Source organism: Actinia tenebrosa, unplaced genomic scaffold (genome assembly GCF_029948245.1).
Source record: "Actinia tenebrosa isolate PJP-AT-01 unplaced genomic scaffold, QUT_ActTen_1.0 PGA_scaffold15__27_contigs__length_11533743, whole genome shotgun sequence".
NCBI lineage: Eukaryota > Metazoa > Cnidaria > Anthozoa > Actiniaria > Actiniidae > Actinia > Actinia tenebrosa.
In genome coordinates, this window is record NW_028292575.1 from 3,991,209 (window position 1) to 4,005,716 (window position 14,508).

Sequence of the window (14,508 nt, forward strand, 5' to 3'; positions counted from 1 at the left end):
ACACACAGTGACGTGGAATTTATACCCTGACATATAGTTACTAATTATATTTCGGTATTGAATTTATCAGCCCTTGGCGCACGCGGATGGCGTCAGCACTGTGCCCCGCGTGTTCACTAAGTAAAGCAAAGTTTTCGACTAATCAGCGCGCGCGAACTATCCTAACTATATAATAAAAATAGATATAAAATGCATAATAATCTCCAAATGGTCATATTTTAGGACATGTCAAACACAGCGTTATCAATTTGTCAAACAAATCAAAGTATGTTAGAGAAAATAATGGGCAATTCTACTTTACACACCAGACTCCAGAACTCGAAGTACTAACTAACAACTGACCATTCTTTAAAACAGTTATATATGTAGGGTTCTTGATTACATCACAAGTCTTTCCTACAAAACGAACATCCAATCTGAATTTTTGTACGCGGTTATTACCTTGATCACACACCAATAGATGATGGTCACTATCAATAGCCAGGCCCCATGGTCCATTTAGCTGACCATCAGCACTGCCTTCACCACCAATCGTCGATACTCTAGTCGGTACGTTACCTTTCCCCTCAAATACATGAATAACGTCATTACTTAAATCACTGACGTAAAACAGTCCATCATGTGTTATCACATCATATGGATCAAACATGTCCTGTATTGTCAAACCAAACTGATATTGATAGTCACCGTCTCCTGTGAAGACTTGAACACGATGATTATGACGATCACACACAATGATGTTACCATCGTCATCAACGTGTACTCCAAATGGATTACGAAACTGTCCATCCCCGTTACACCTTGGTTACCAAAGGTTTTTACCAATGTCCCTGTTGTAGTGTTCGCTATACATATTCTATGATTACCATAGTCTGCTATGACTAAATCTGTATCGTTCAGAAATGCTAAACCTTGAGGATAAGAAAGTTGTCCCTGTGCACTACCTCGACTACCATACGTCAGTAAGAGATCTCCATCAGTGGTGAATACATGGACACAGTGAGAAGAATCATTTGAAACAGCGATCCTGCTATTGTCATTGTTTACCACTATGCCTGTCAAATAACTAGATCCTATATTTACACCCTTCTTGTTAAATTGTCGTGTTGTTCTCATCTTATGTGGGGCATGGAAAAAGTAACTAAGCAAAGCCGGAACCACGAACTTGACAAAGCATGAATAATAGAAAATTTTAGACTCTCCTTTTCATGTAGACTTGAAGCAAGTGCAAACATCTTCAATATCGTACCCAGAGCCTGCGTTTCTTCTGGCCTGCGGCGAAAAAGGAAAGCTCTGGCATGATTCATTTCTGGCGTATGCGCAAGTGAAGTGAACTATAAACAATGAAAATCATCTTTTAAGACAGAGATTGTGTTCATTTACGATCAAAATAAAAATTAGAAATCGGAAACATACTTTTTTTTATGTTTGGCAAGTCTTTGAAGGCATGCGCTGTTATACCGGAAGTCCAAGAAATCCTGGTCTCAAAAAAATGGATTATGCCAGAGCCCTCGTTCTTCACCGCAGGCCAGAAGAGTAGTATAGGGGATGGGGGTTCCAGCGCAACGAGCACCGGAGGATTACTCGTCTAAAGTGAATTCCTCGATTCGTACCGCGATTACCCGCATCCCGTGTCTATGTAGTTAAATATGTTAGTCTATATATGGAGTGTGAAGAATGTAAGAGAACTTTTAAGAAAGAAGCGGACTTAAAGAAGCATTTGAAGATGAAGACGAAATGTATGAGCAGCTATGATTGTGGATGTGGTAAGAAGTTTGAGACTAAGGTTAAATTGTTTTGGCATTGTCAGGATTGTGAGTATGACTACGACGATCTGAAAAGGGTCTGGAATTAGGTATAAGATATTTCCTATTATATAGATGGAATCCCAAAGCAATTTCGAAACGGTGTCAATACCCGGTAACGGTGAGATTGACGTTAGACAGTTTTGGCGTCAGTCAGAAAGGAAGGTCAAGAGAACGCTTCGAAAAGGTATAGAAGAATTAGGAGCCCTGAAAGCGAGTATAATGGTAGAAGTAAGTTTGTCAAAAGATGAGGTAACGACGACAGCAATGCTGCGATCAAAGTCACTGGTTATATTAGAGTCCACGAATCTGGATAGGTCACTCAGCGAAGCCTTAGAAGCAATTACAGAGTCGCTGTCTAACTATACAAGAGAAGGATCAGGTTGGATAGTGGAGGAGGTTGAAGGAATAGAGATAAGTATAGCCAGGTACGTACCCATACGAGGGGGGAGTTACGTACCGCTACCAACGTGGGTAGAAAGGAAGAAGGCTATAGTTAATGTAAAAAATGATGACAACAGATGCTTTATTGGGCAATACGATCCGCACTGTATCCAGTAGATAAGGATCCATGTAGACCAAGCAAGTACCCAACAGATGATTTAGAGTGGGATGGCGTAGAGTTCCCAATGCAGTTGATAGACATACCGATATTCGAGCAGGACAATGACCGAGCCATTAACGTTTACGGAGTCAGAGACCAAACGATAGTACCACTAGTGTTGTCAAAGAGTAAAGGAGAACGAATACACCTCTTCTACCACGGCGGACATTATTCGTGGGTCAAACATGTTAGCAGACTATTTTACAGACATACTAAGCATAAAGGTAAAAAGTACTTCTGCGACTGTTGTTTGTTATCCTTTACCAGCGTTAAAGCTCTAAAGGATCACGACGAAATATGTCGCGGAGTCGAAGAAGTGGCGCAACGGATCCAGATGCCCACAGATAAGAACCTATCCTACTCAGACCATCAAAAGCAGATGCAGGTGCCTTACGTGATATATGCAGACTTTGAAGCGTTGATAACTAAGGAAGAACAGAAAAGTGGTGCCACGAATAAGGTGGGATTACACGAGATCTGCTCCTTTGGTTACATAGTAGTCAGATCAGATGGTAAGGCCGACCCTCCCGTGATTTACCGAGGTAAGAACGCAGCTAATAAGTTTCTAGAAGCATTGCGAGAAGAGGAGGAAGAGATAAGAGAACAATTAAGACGTCCAAAGAAGATGGTATTTACCAAAGAGAACCAGGAGGCTTTTACCAAGGCAAAGAAATGCCACATTTGCCAACATACGCTTCTCCAGTTTGGAAGACGAGCCAAGAAAGCGTGGGACGAAGATGGAAAGTATCTAGGAGAAGCTCATTTTAAATGTGGCAGGTATGCAAGGAAGGGGGAAAAGCCCAACAAGCCTTCCACCCACTGCATTCATTGTCATAAAGCATTCGTTGAGGATTTCTATGTGGATAAGGTTAGAGATCACTGCCACATCACGGGTAAATACAGAGGAGCGGCTCATTGGAAATGCAATATAAACTTCAAAGTAGATCCAGAAATGGAAATACCCGTATTCTTTCACAATTTAAGGGGTTACGACAGTCACTTACTTTTACAAGGAACAGACGGCTCCGAAGTAAAGTGCATACCTAACAACAAAGAAAGGTACATGTCCGTAACTGTGGGCAAGCTAAAGTTCTTAGATTCGCAGCAGTTTATGGCGGACTCCTTAGCAAACTTAGTAAGGTATAACACGGAGTTCCCCATTTCCAGTCAATACGGCGCGGAAAGGAAAGGAGTGTACCCATATGAGTACAAGGACTCCTGGGATCGAATTAAAGAACCCCTACCACCCAAAGAGAGAATCTACAGCACCCTAAACGAGTCCGGCATAAAGGACGAGGAGTACCAGCGTGCGTTAGATGTGTGGGAAAAGTACTCCTGTGAGAATATGGGAGAATACCACGACATTTACCTAAGGTCGGACGTCGTCCTACTAGCGGACGTCTTTCAAAGCTTTCGAAAGATGGCAATGGAATACTACGGGTTGGATCCAGCGAACTTCTACACGGCTCCTGGGCTTAGTTGGAGTGCGCTGCTAAAGAAGACAAACGCGCAACTGGATCTCCTAACGGAATACGACATGTACCGGTTTATGGAAGACGGTATTCGTGGTGGCGTTTGCGGGCCCAGCAGACGATACGCCAGAGCAAACAATCCCACAGTAGAGTACGACCCGGAGAAGCCAACCACACACATATTCTACTTAGACGCTAACAACCTCTACGGTTGGGCAATGTCGCAGTACTTACCCGTACGCGACTTCGAATGGGACAAAGTGAAACCGATAGACTTCTACATGCAGGTAGGCAAAGAAGACGACAAAGGTTACGTGCTGGAGGTCGATTTGGAGTACCCAGAGCACCTGCACGACGCACACGATGAGTTCCCGTTAGCACCAGAAGCGATAGAGATACCGTTTAAGAAGCTGAGTCCGCTGCAAAAGCAAATGTGCCCCGGATACAAGCCATACAGGAAGCTAACGATGAACCTGATGGACAAAAAGAAGTACGTGGTGCATTACCGCAACCTGCAGTTCTACGTGCCACATGGAATGCGAGTAACGCACATACACCGCGTTTTGAAGTTTACGCAGGAACCCTGGATGCGCTCCTACATTGACTTTAACACACAAAATCGAACGCAGGCAAAGAATGACTTCGAAAAGAACCTGTTCAAATTGATGAACAATAGCGTATTTGGTAAGACAATGGAGAAGATCCGCAAGCGCGTAAGCATAAAAATAGCCAGCTCCATAGAGGAAGCAGAAGCATACGCGTCACAGCCTGGATTCGTCAGATACGTGGAAATGTTAAACTTCTATGTGATTCACATGAAGAAGGCGAACCTATTCCTGAATAAACCCGTATACACGGGGTTTACAGTGTTAGACCTATCAAAGTTGCTCATGTATGAGTTTTACTACGACAAGCTAAAACCGAAATACGGCGACAAATGCCGCCTCCTATACACCGACACCGACTCTTTGATCCTGGAGGTGCAGACGGAAGATATTTACAAGGATTGCCTACCCGACATCGATGAGTACGACACCAGCGATTACCCGCGCGACCACTTCCTCTACTCCGCGAAAAACAAAAAAGTAATAGGTAAGATGAAGGACGAAATGAAAGGAAAACCCATAGTAGAGTACGTGGGGCTAAAACCAAAGATGTACAGTGTGCTGAAGCTGGACGGCGTAGAAAAGAAGGCCAAAGGCGTAAAAAAATACGTGGTTAAGAAGGACATAACGCACGAGTCCTACTTAGACGTATTACGCACACGCAAGGAGCAACGACATAAGATGAACAGCCTGCGCAGCTACGGACATCAAATACACAACGTTACGCAGGAGAAGGTGTCACTGTCCGCATTTGACGGCAAGAGGTGGATGTGTGATGATGGTATCCATACGATAGCATTCGGGCATCACACGATAAGCAGTTCTTCTTTGACGAACCCACGCGTGGGACCATCATGAAGATAATACAAGATGGGCTGACCCTTCTTAGTTATCGCACTTCGGATCTGGTAAGTTTCCAAAGACCAATTAGGATCCGTAGCTCTTTTGGATCCTCCTTCTAATTCACCCGGCTCATAGAGATATCGAATCGTGACATCACCTATTCTCTTTTCCTGGGGGAAGACCGCCCTCGAACTTCTGACGTAGGACTTGTGTTCCACGTGTTTCTTTTTTATGGCATCCTTGGGTCTCATTCCCGTAGCCCTGGCTACCTCGTTGTTCAAAGCCACGATGACCTGGGGGAGTCTCTGGGTCCATTCCCTGTTGCGTTTGGAGGGATCTTCCAGCTCTTTCCAATACTGGTATCCAAAGAGACGCTCGGCCTGGGTCTTATTGAATCTTTCGACGATGCTCTGACCCCTGTGGTACTCTGCTTCGGCTCTCCTAATCTTAGTGTCGTGGTCTTTCAGGGTCTTAGTAACCACGCCCATGAACTCTGTCCCCGCATCCACTTGCAGCAGCTTAGGCCATTTCAAGACGCGCTTATAAATCCTACCTAGGGCTTCTGCGACTTCCCCAGAATCCTTGCTGGTTATGGGTTCGGCGTCCTTATATCTGCTTGCGATATCAACTACGGTCAAAGCGTACCTATAGGTCTTTCTTCTCACCTTGTCGTGCGGTAAGAAAAGCAAGTCCGCCTGATGAACTTCATTGGGGGCATTTACGGTGAAGCTAGGCCTGGGAATGTACTTGGGCACGGGAAGATAAACCTGCCAGATGGTTTGCTTTTTTAACCAGTTCTTAGCCGTTTCTTCTGATACCCTGGCCGCGGCTGCAAGTTTCTTGATAGTTGACGCTCCTCTCCAATAGCCTTCAGGCCCATAGTAAATCCTTTTGAGTTTGTCCTCAGTTCGACCAATTATATGAATTCCAAAACAAGGTTGATCTTACGTCCGTTGAAATCTACCGTCTCTCCGTCCACTTTAATGGTGATGTTTATGCTTTCTACCAATTCGCAAGGCAAGTCATAGCTCAAAGAAATGGGGGCGTATTCTACTGGGTCAAATGGATTACCTCTGGGCAGAAACTTGGACATAAGAGAAGACTTTTTTCCATTGCTGTAGCTATGGACCAAGTCGCAATAGACTTCATAAGAGGACGCAACTTTCCATTTCACGGGTATGGCCGTGTCGGTAATCGTCTTGCCTGAGGCACATAATAAAGATCCCAATGGGTCAAACTTTCCAAAAGTTACTGAATAGTTTGGCATATTATGTTTGAGGGTCATTTCGTGTGGCAATCCTGTGGTGAGAGTATAACCGTGCTTTGCTAATTCCTTGGCCAGTGTGATTGGGGTGTAATGTCCATCGGGCAGCATTACGGCTTGATAATTAGATCCTCCTGTATGCTCAGTGACTATGCCCCCAATCAGGTTATGCCAAGAATTGTACAAAGAGCAACTTATGAGTCGAACCTTATGTGCTTTAATGGGGGGATTCAAGTAAGTAGTAAAGTCATCCTTGTCGCTTTCCAAAAAGACGATCATATATATTAGACGCTCATGCTTCGCGTCACTAGAGGCTAAGCGTAGCTTAGACTAAGTACGCCAAAGCTACGCCTCCTGCCAGCCCTGCAACTCCTACGAATACCAACTCATTGTCTATTTGTTTCTTAGAAAGCTGGTAGTAATTCTTGAACTGAGGCTTTCTCATTCTAAAGTCGGGGTGCGCCTGTGCATAGAGTTTAAAGGCGTAGTCTGTGTTTTCGAAGTTCTTGTCTGCCTGCATTTTGTCTTGGTAGTTCTTATCCAACCAATCCCTGTAAGCTTGTCTTTTTTCATTCCAAGCCGCCACGTCTCGCTGATATTTCTCCAGCGCTAAGTCGTGTCTCTTCCTTTCGGCAGCCGATTCTCCGCTGCGATCACCTCTAACTAATCTATCCAAATATTGACCACCATAATTAGCTCCAGTGAATGCTAAAGCTGCGATAACTCCGCCTACGACCACGCTAGCCATCTATACGTTAGGGATGTACTTTTCCTTCTGCAAATAGTCCTTAAGAGCGATACTGCCTGCTGCGGCTGCGGTCATCTTAGCGAAGTTGTTTCTACTGGGATCGTCAGTAAAGTCCTCTTTGATAACTTTCCTACCCACCCAGCCAATACCCGCAACAATGGAAGTAATGATAGCAGCCTCTTCAAAAGTTTTCAATATCGTGGACGACATTATATTAGATCCGTAGAAGATTTTGGGTGCTTTTTATAGTAAGCGTCGATGCGATCCTTAAAGGCATAAAGAAACGTCACGCGAATAACGGCCAGTGATGCAGCCATTTTTGCGAAGTTGGCAAAGCTCTTACTGGGGTCGGCCACCAACTCCTCGCCTATGACCTTTCTACCAACCCAGCCAAGTACAGTAAAGCCCACAGTAGTGACTATGGCACTTTCAAGACCCACAGTTAATGGATTCATATATTACGAAGCCAAAAGGTTTATTCCATTTCCGGAATACGACTCTTCTTCTTAGGCGGCTCCTGCACCAGATAGACGGGCTCTGGGGTGGGTTTCCTAGCCCTCCACTGTAAGTAAAGGCTGCCTGAGGCTATGGCGACTCCTAATGCGCCAATAATGAATCCAGGAGTTATAAAGGATTCACCTGCCTCCTCCGCTTTTTCTTCTTTTTTTGCTTTGTTCTTTCTGTTCATCTCTGCGAGCTTTTTCCCCGCGGCGACTCTGCCTGGAGATTTGGCCTTGGTAATCTTCTGCTCCTCTTGGGGTTGCTCCTCTGCCTTTGGTTCGGCTTCACTCATTTATACTAAGGACTTGAAGGACTTGACAAGTAACTTAAGGATGACTTGACTAAGTACTTGTGGCAACTTGAGAATGACTTGAGTAAGTCCTGTGGATGACTTAACTAGGTACTTGATCAGGTTCTTGAGGTGACTTGTTGTCGACCTCGGCAAGTGCTACTCTGTCCTTCTTGAAGTCCTTCCAAGATGTTCCAAAGGAACCTAGTACCTCCTTCAAGTCGACGTGCTGAGCTACGTGAAGTGCCGCAGAGGCGACTGCCATTAACTTACCGCACTTCAAAGACAACCACCCACAGGTTATCTTAAGTTCTTGGGATATGACATAGTCATCTCTTATGTCCTTCCGCAGTTGCTCCACGTCGTCTATGGGCAGCGCAAGTCCAAGCAATTTAGTGGCAAGTCGGATAGCGGAGTCTGCTACGGCATCGGTAGTCTTGCTTGCAAGGGCGGCCTCGTACCTCTTATGAAACTTCTTGACTTCCTCTTCTGACAGCTTATTAACCTGCTCATGGGTAAGCTCCTTGCCTATCATTTCTTTGCACTTCCCAGATGACACCAGGATGTTAAGTTGTTCCTTAAGGTTACTTTCGTCTAGCTGTGTGGGGACCTCATCTATGAGCTGCTCAATCTCCATATACATTAGGAGTTAAAGATCGGAGATTTTTACCTCGTACGGAAACCTCAAAGAGAAGATCATCTTGGAATGTTGGTGCGTTTTTAGATGCCGCATGTATTCGTGTAACTGTTCCTTGGATATCTCGCCGCCGTAGTCGCTTAAGATGGTTTCCAGATCACTCTTACTGGGCGTGTAGAAGACGACAAGTGAACCTATGTTTTCCCTAAAAGGCTTAGAGACACTGGTGAGCTGCTGGGAGAGCAACCAAACGCTAATGTTGTCGTGTCTGCCGCTAAAGGCGAGTTTAACGAGCTCGGAAGTGCGTCTTTTTACGTCATCCCCGCAGGCGATGTCATCCAGTATAAGGAGGGTTTGCGTATCTTTAGGGAATTGTTTGTGCCAAAACTTAAGATGTCCAGATAACTCGTTGGGGTCTAAGAAATCCACGAAGATATCGTCATCTTTTACGCCCACGCCCGTCCAGGTGCGATTATTCACGTAGGTGGGACAAAGCAGCACGATATAGTCGAAACGGTATCTAAAGGGTCCTAATAGCTGCTCTACCACGAATTGGGTCTTTCCGCAGCCGGTGGGTCCTACTATCAGAGCGTTACAAGGCATGTGATCTGGGTTCATTATATTTATATATGGAGCCCGTGGAAGCAGTCAAAGCAATGGTTAACGTCGTCAAAGAAAAGTCAGACCTGGAGAGGACGGTCGAAATGCAAAGGGAGGAGATAGACCGGTTGAATGGACGCGTAAAGGAGCTTTATGAGGAAATGTGCGGTCTGAAGCGCGCAGAGCGGTTTGGCGCGCTGATAACTATGGCAACGTGGGCCAAGGAGTCCGTCGTGAACTTTATGCGCTACCCAATCTAATGTTAAGATATGGTTGTCATTTTGTTAAGGAAGGTCGGAAACCCTCCTAGAAACCCCCTCAGAATGTTAAATGGGGGTTAAAATGTTGTTAAGGAAGGTCGGAAACCCTCCTAGAAACCCTCCTAGAATGTTAAATGAGGGTTAAGACTTTGTTAAGGACCCCATGAAACTCCTCCAAAAGATGCCTCAGAATGTTAAATGGAGGTTAAAATATTGTTAAGTATATATGGACTGCTTAAAATGTAAAAAGGTATTTAGTACCAAACAAAGACTGCAATACCATGTTTGGCATGGGGTTTGCACAAAGACACCAATTAGTAAGGTCTGCAATGACTGTAATAGGGAGTTCAGCACTCTTCAGAAGCTGCAGCAACACGTAAAGAAGGGCGTTTGCCGTAGAACTACGCAGTGTAGTTACTGTGCTAAGGTCCTTAGTAGCCGCCAACGTCTTCAAACACATAAAAAAAGGCACGAGGAAGGATACCAATACTTTGCAGAGAAGTACGATCTGGAAGGAGTGGATTGCTACCAGTGCGGCGATCTTATGAGTCGTTGTGAACATGAGGATGATTACCTAAGAAATCGAATAGACTACTTTAGGAAGATAAGTAGGACGCTACCCCGCTTTGACGCGTTAGAAGGTGTCCCATGGACTAACAGGGAATATTGGAGGCAGCAATGTTAGAGATGTGGATGCAAAAGAGAGGAGGAACACATATTCAACTGTCTCTTAACAAAGTCTTAAGCGCCATTTAACATTTTGGGATGGTTTCTGGGAGGGTTTCCGACCTTCCTTAACAAAGTCTTAACCACCATTTAACATTCTGAGGCATCTTTTGGGAGAGTTTGGTGGGTGGCTTAACAAAGTCTTAACCTCTATTTAACATTCCTGGGGTGTTTCTGACACACCATGTGGGAAGTATGGTAACCCAGCATCTGCTTGCTGCTAAATTTCCTGCGGCAGTGTTTGCAGACACTCGACGAAAAAATGGATTTGTCATGTAGGCAAACATATAGACAAATATATGGGCAAATATCATATTTGACTAATAGTAGACAATATTTGCCCAATGACTGTATATGATATGTACCTACACATTTATCCCATGGGCACAGATGGCAAAGTCCGTATGGCCCAGTAAAATCCCAAACGGCAAATATATAGCAGATATCATATCATCCATACATTTACCCGGTAGTAAATGTGAATGCTCATTTGATATGTGCACGTATTTGCCCAGCCCGTATATGTGTTTTATGCCTTACGTATACCCTGTGTTTCCCCAGGCCGTATATGTGATTCATGCCTTACATATACCCTGTATTTTCCCAGGTCGTATATGTGATTCATGCCTTACATATACCCTGTATTTTCCCAGGCCGTATATGTGATTCATGCCTTACATATACCCTGTATTTTCCCAGGCCGTATATGTGATTAATGCCTTACATATACCCTGTGTTTTCCCAGGCCGTATATGTGATTAATGCCTTACATATACCCTGTATTTGCCCAGGCCGTATATGTGATTTATGCCTTACATATACCCTGTGTTTGCCCAGGCCGTATATGTGATTTATGCCTTACATATACCCTGTCTTTGCCCAGGTCGTATATGTGATTTATGCCTTACATATACCCTGTGTTTGCCCAGGCCGTATATGTGATTTATGCCTTACATATACCCTGTATTTTCCCAGGCCGTATATGTGATTTATGCCTTACATATACCCTGTGTTTGCCCAGGCCGTATATGTGATTTATGCCTTACATATACCCTGTATTTGCCCAGGCCGTATATGTGATTCATGCCTTACATATACCCTGTATTTTCCAAGGTCGTATATGTGATTTATGCCTGACATATAACCTGTGTTTGCCCAGGCCGTATATGTGATTAATGCCTTACGTATACCCTGTCTTTGCCCAGGTCGTATATGTGATTAATGCCTTACATATACCCTGTATTTTTCCAGGCCGTATATGTGATTTATGCCTTACATATACCATGCGATATGCTCTGACCGTATATGTGATTAATGCCCCCTTAATGCCTTAGATGTACCAGCGCGTCTTAGCCATATTTGCTCAGTTGAATTATGCTCATCATATTTGCTAAATTTAACTATGTTATCAGTCTTCAGCTATTGTCACTTATGGCAGGCCAAAAAAAATAGAAACGATATATGCCGTGACAACCACCTCATACTTTAAACATAGCTAACCTATGTTAAGAAGCAGGAAAAAAGACATAAATCATACTGAAAAATTTTTATTGTGAATTTCCTTTTCTTGACGACTGATTAACTATGAACAATTTGTTAACTACAACTAATTGAAAATGCTAGTTCTGTAAATTAATTATAGGTGTTTGATTCATCTTGTGACAGAATTTGTGAAAGAAGATCATAATATATTTAGTTGTCAATCGATCTTTGGCTTATGTACGATTCTTTTTAGATATTCTGTAGTAGTACACTTCATTTATAACTGCAAAAATTTAATTAAGGACACCGAACGTGGTTGGGTTTCTACGAGTTTTATGAATTAAATCTTGTGTCACTGTTCCTCCGTTCCTTTGGCCTGATTTCTAGGGTTTTCGTTCTTCTTTCGATTATTTGAACATTATACTTGTTTACTTGAAGAAATCCAAAGGTCAATAGGCTTAAATAGCCGCTGCTATACCGTTTGACCTTTGGATTTCTTCAAGTAAACGAGTATAACGTTCAAGTAATCGAAAGAAGAACGAAAACCCTAGAAATCAGGCCAAAGGAACGGAGGAACAGTGACACAAGATTTAATTCATAAAACTCGTAGAAACCCAACCACGTTCGGTGTCCCAGTGCCCTTGATTTGATAAAAACCTTTAGGCTCTCAATGCCCATTCGGGACCTCCAGATAGCGTTGGGCGTCTTGACGGCTCTCCGATTTTCCACTTCAAAAGCATGGTGAGACTGCGCTCTGACAGCCTCCTTTTTGCTTTTCGGTCCATGCTTTCCATGAACTGGTTAGCTAGGGGGCTTCTCCATGCCAGAGGGTGTTTTATTAAAACTTTACTCTGCTTAGTAGGGCCCCCTTCGTTATCAGAGCCACTGTCCGCTGTATCGTCATCAGCCTGGTCATCCGCCTCTGACATCGACTCCTCTGATGACATATACTCCAGTTTCATAATTGCCTTGACTTTCTCTTTGTCCCCTGGTGATAGCGAGGTTGACAAGTCCGCTGCCTTGGATCTGGATTTTAGGAGCTAAAATAAAAAATAAAAAATAAAAAAAAAAAAACACCGTCAGTCAAAGTTTCTTATTAAACAAAGTCATAATCGTTGCAAATTCAGTTTACTCACATTTTGTTTTCTTTGTGTTTTCCGCTGCATCTTTTGATGCCTTCCAAGGGCCCCTGAACGCTCTCTTTTGTTTCTCTTTCTCCTCGTCAGAAAGTGACTTTTAAGGGCAGCTGAAATTATATCAAGTACCCATATATTAAAACTTGAGACAAAATTTGTTAGAAATGTTGGCATTTGGCCGACAATTACTCCTTTAGCATCCATTTGTTTTTGCTTTGTTTTGTTTTGTTTCGGTTTTTTTTTTTTTTTTTTTTTTCCCATGTTATTTTATTTCAAACTGCTTCCCCTCCCTTCGGCATTTGAATATTTCTAAAAGGATTTCGTTACCCCCCCCCCCCCCCCCCCCGACCACCACCCCCATCCTTTGTCCTCACCCCTCCCCCCCGGGTTAACTTTGATAGGTGCATAAGGCCTTTCGCACTTCGTAATATAAAATACATAAATACCTTCTAACTCGACGGCAGAGACATCCTTATGAACATTCAGAACTCTATCCCTTATTGCGTTATTAATCTGTTCGTTGACGTCATCTCTGAAACTAATTAGGAAATACCATATTTGAGTGGTAAGTGGAAACTTAATATGGAAAGTAACTATGGATGATTCAGACAATATCATTTTTATTAAATTTTCATACTTACGCTTTAGTAAAATCCCATATAAGAGGGTTTTCTTCCCTGTCCCGTAATTTCTTTGCTACCAAGCGTACTTCAGACTGTAATAACATAATATAATTCATTAAAATCATAAGATGTACCTTAAGTTATTCTTAGACATAGTAATAATGTTTTCATTATTTTTATGGCTGTGATTGTATAATATTGGGGAAAAAATCGAAATCAAATCAATTCCTTTACAAAAAAGGAAATTATCATTATCATTCAGTGTCTTGTTATTGGAAATCAATAGTAAAGTTTGGTAGCATTAACCACTGCCATGGCTGGTTTCCCGCCAATTTTAGTATTGCATAAATTATACCGCTACATAATTATACCGCTACATAATTATACCGCTACATAATTATACCGCTACATAATTATACCAACTACTCTTCGCGCCAAGAATTCCCAGTAAAATTATCAATAAAAATAGCTTGCTTTTTTAAATATTGCCACTTTACTTACTGCAACAGCCTTTGAGACAGTAATCTTGGTCTTGCTGTTGTCCTTATTCTGCTGGCTTTCTTTTAAGGCCGCTAGTATTTGGCGGTTTTGTTCTTGCAGTTCTTTAAACTGTTTTACAATCGTTTCGAAATTTGAAGAAATTTCTTCTTTTTCGCTGTCGGGGTCAACGTTCTCATTCTCGCTTGTTGCTTGCAATAGGCGATTTCTGTGTTCTCTTAGCACATCCTCGTTACCACCAGGGACAGAGGGAATAAGTATATTAAGCCTTTGAGAATTGGCGCCATTTTCAGTATGTCTACTCGTACTGCTTGTACTGGTAGTTGCAGTAACAGAATGGATTGGCATTGGGCGTCCTGGTAAAGGTGTAGATGTTCTTCCCATTTTTTGATCGCGACGAATGAACGCAATTTAT

General features: G+C 43.0%; 2 protein-coding genes across 2 annotated transcripts; both read right to left on the reverse strand.

Annotated features, from left to right (window-relative positions):
* Positions 1 to 292: 292 nt before the first annotated feature.
* LOC148910876 (uncharacterized) lies at positions 293 to 1,116 on the reverse strand. The gene is made up of 2 exons (XM_089030655.1): positions 745 to 1,116; positions 293 to 652 (listed from the first exon to the last, which is right to left on the reverse strand). The coding sequence occupies exons 1-2, from the start codon at positions 1,114 to 1,116 to the stop codon at positions 293 to 295; spliced, it is 732 nt and encodes a 243-aa protein (XP_088886781.1).
* Positions 1,117 to 12,455: 11,339 nt separating this feature from the next.
* Positions 12,456 to 14,477, reverse strand: LOC148910877 (uncharacterized). Its single transcript, XM_089030186.1, has 5 exons — positions 14,097 to 14,477; positions 13,614 to 13,687; positions 13,419 to 13,510; positions 12,973 to 13,082; positions 12,456 to 12,876 (listed from the first exon to the last, which is right to left on the reverse strand). Exons 1-5 carry the CDS (start codon positions 14,475 to 14,477, stop codon positions 12,496 to 12,498), a joined length of 1,038 nt encoding a protein of 345 aa, XP_088886312.1. The 3' UTR covers positions 12,456 to 12,495.
* Positions 14,478 to 14,508: the final 31 nt, after the last annotated feature.

What these genes read in the sequence shown, in the direction of transcription:
- LOC148910876 (XM_089030655.1), bottom strand. Translation starts at nt 1,116, where the DNA reads ATGAGAACAACACGACAATTTAACAAGAAGGGTGTAAATATAGGATCT. An exon ending in AGTACACGTTGATGACGATG is followed by an intron (nt 653 to 744) that starts GTAACATCATTG and finishes TTGACAATACAG; the next exon opens with GACATGTTTGATCCATATGA.
- LOC148910877 (XM_089030186.1), bottom strand. Translation starts at nt 14,477, where the DNA reads ATGGGAAGAACATCTACACCTTTACCAGGACGCCCAATGCCAATCCAT. An exon ending in ATATGGGATTTTACTAAAGC is followed by an intron (nt 13,511 to 13,613) that starts GTAAGTATGAAA and finishes TTTCCTAATTAG; the next exon opens with TTTCAGAGATGACGTCAACG. An exon ending in AAACACAAAGAAAACAAAAT is followed by an intron (nt 12,877 to 12,972) that starts GTGAGTAAACTG and finishes TTTTTATTTTAG; the next exon opens with CTCCTAAAATCCAGATCCAA.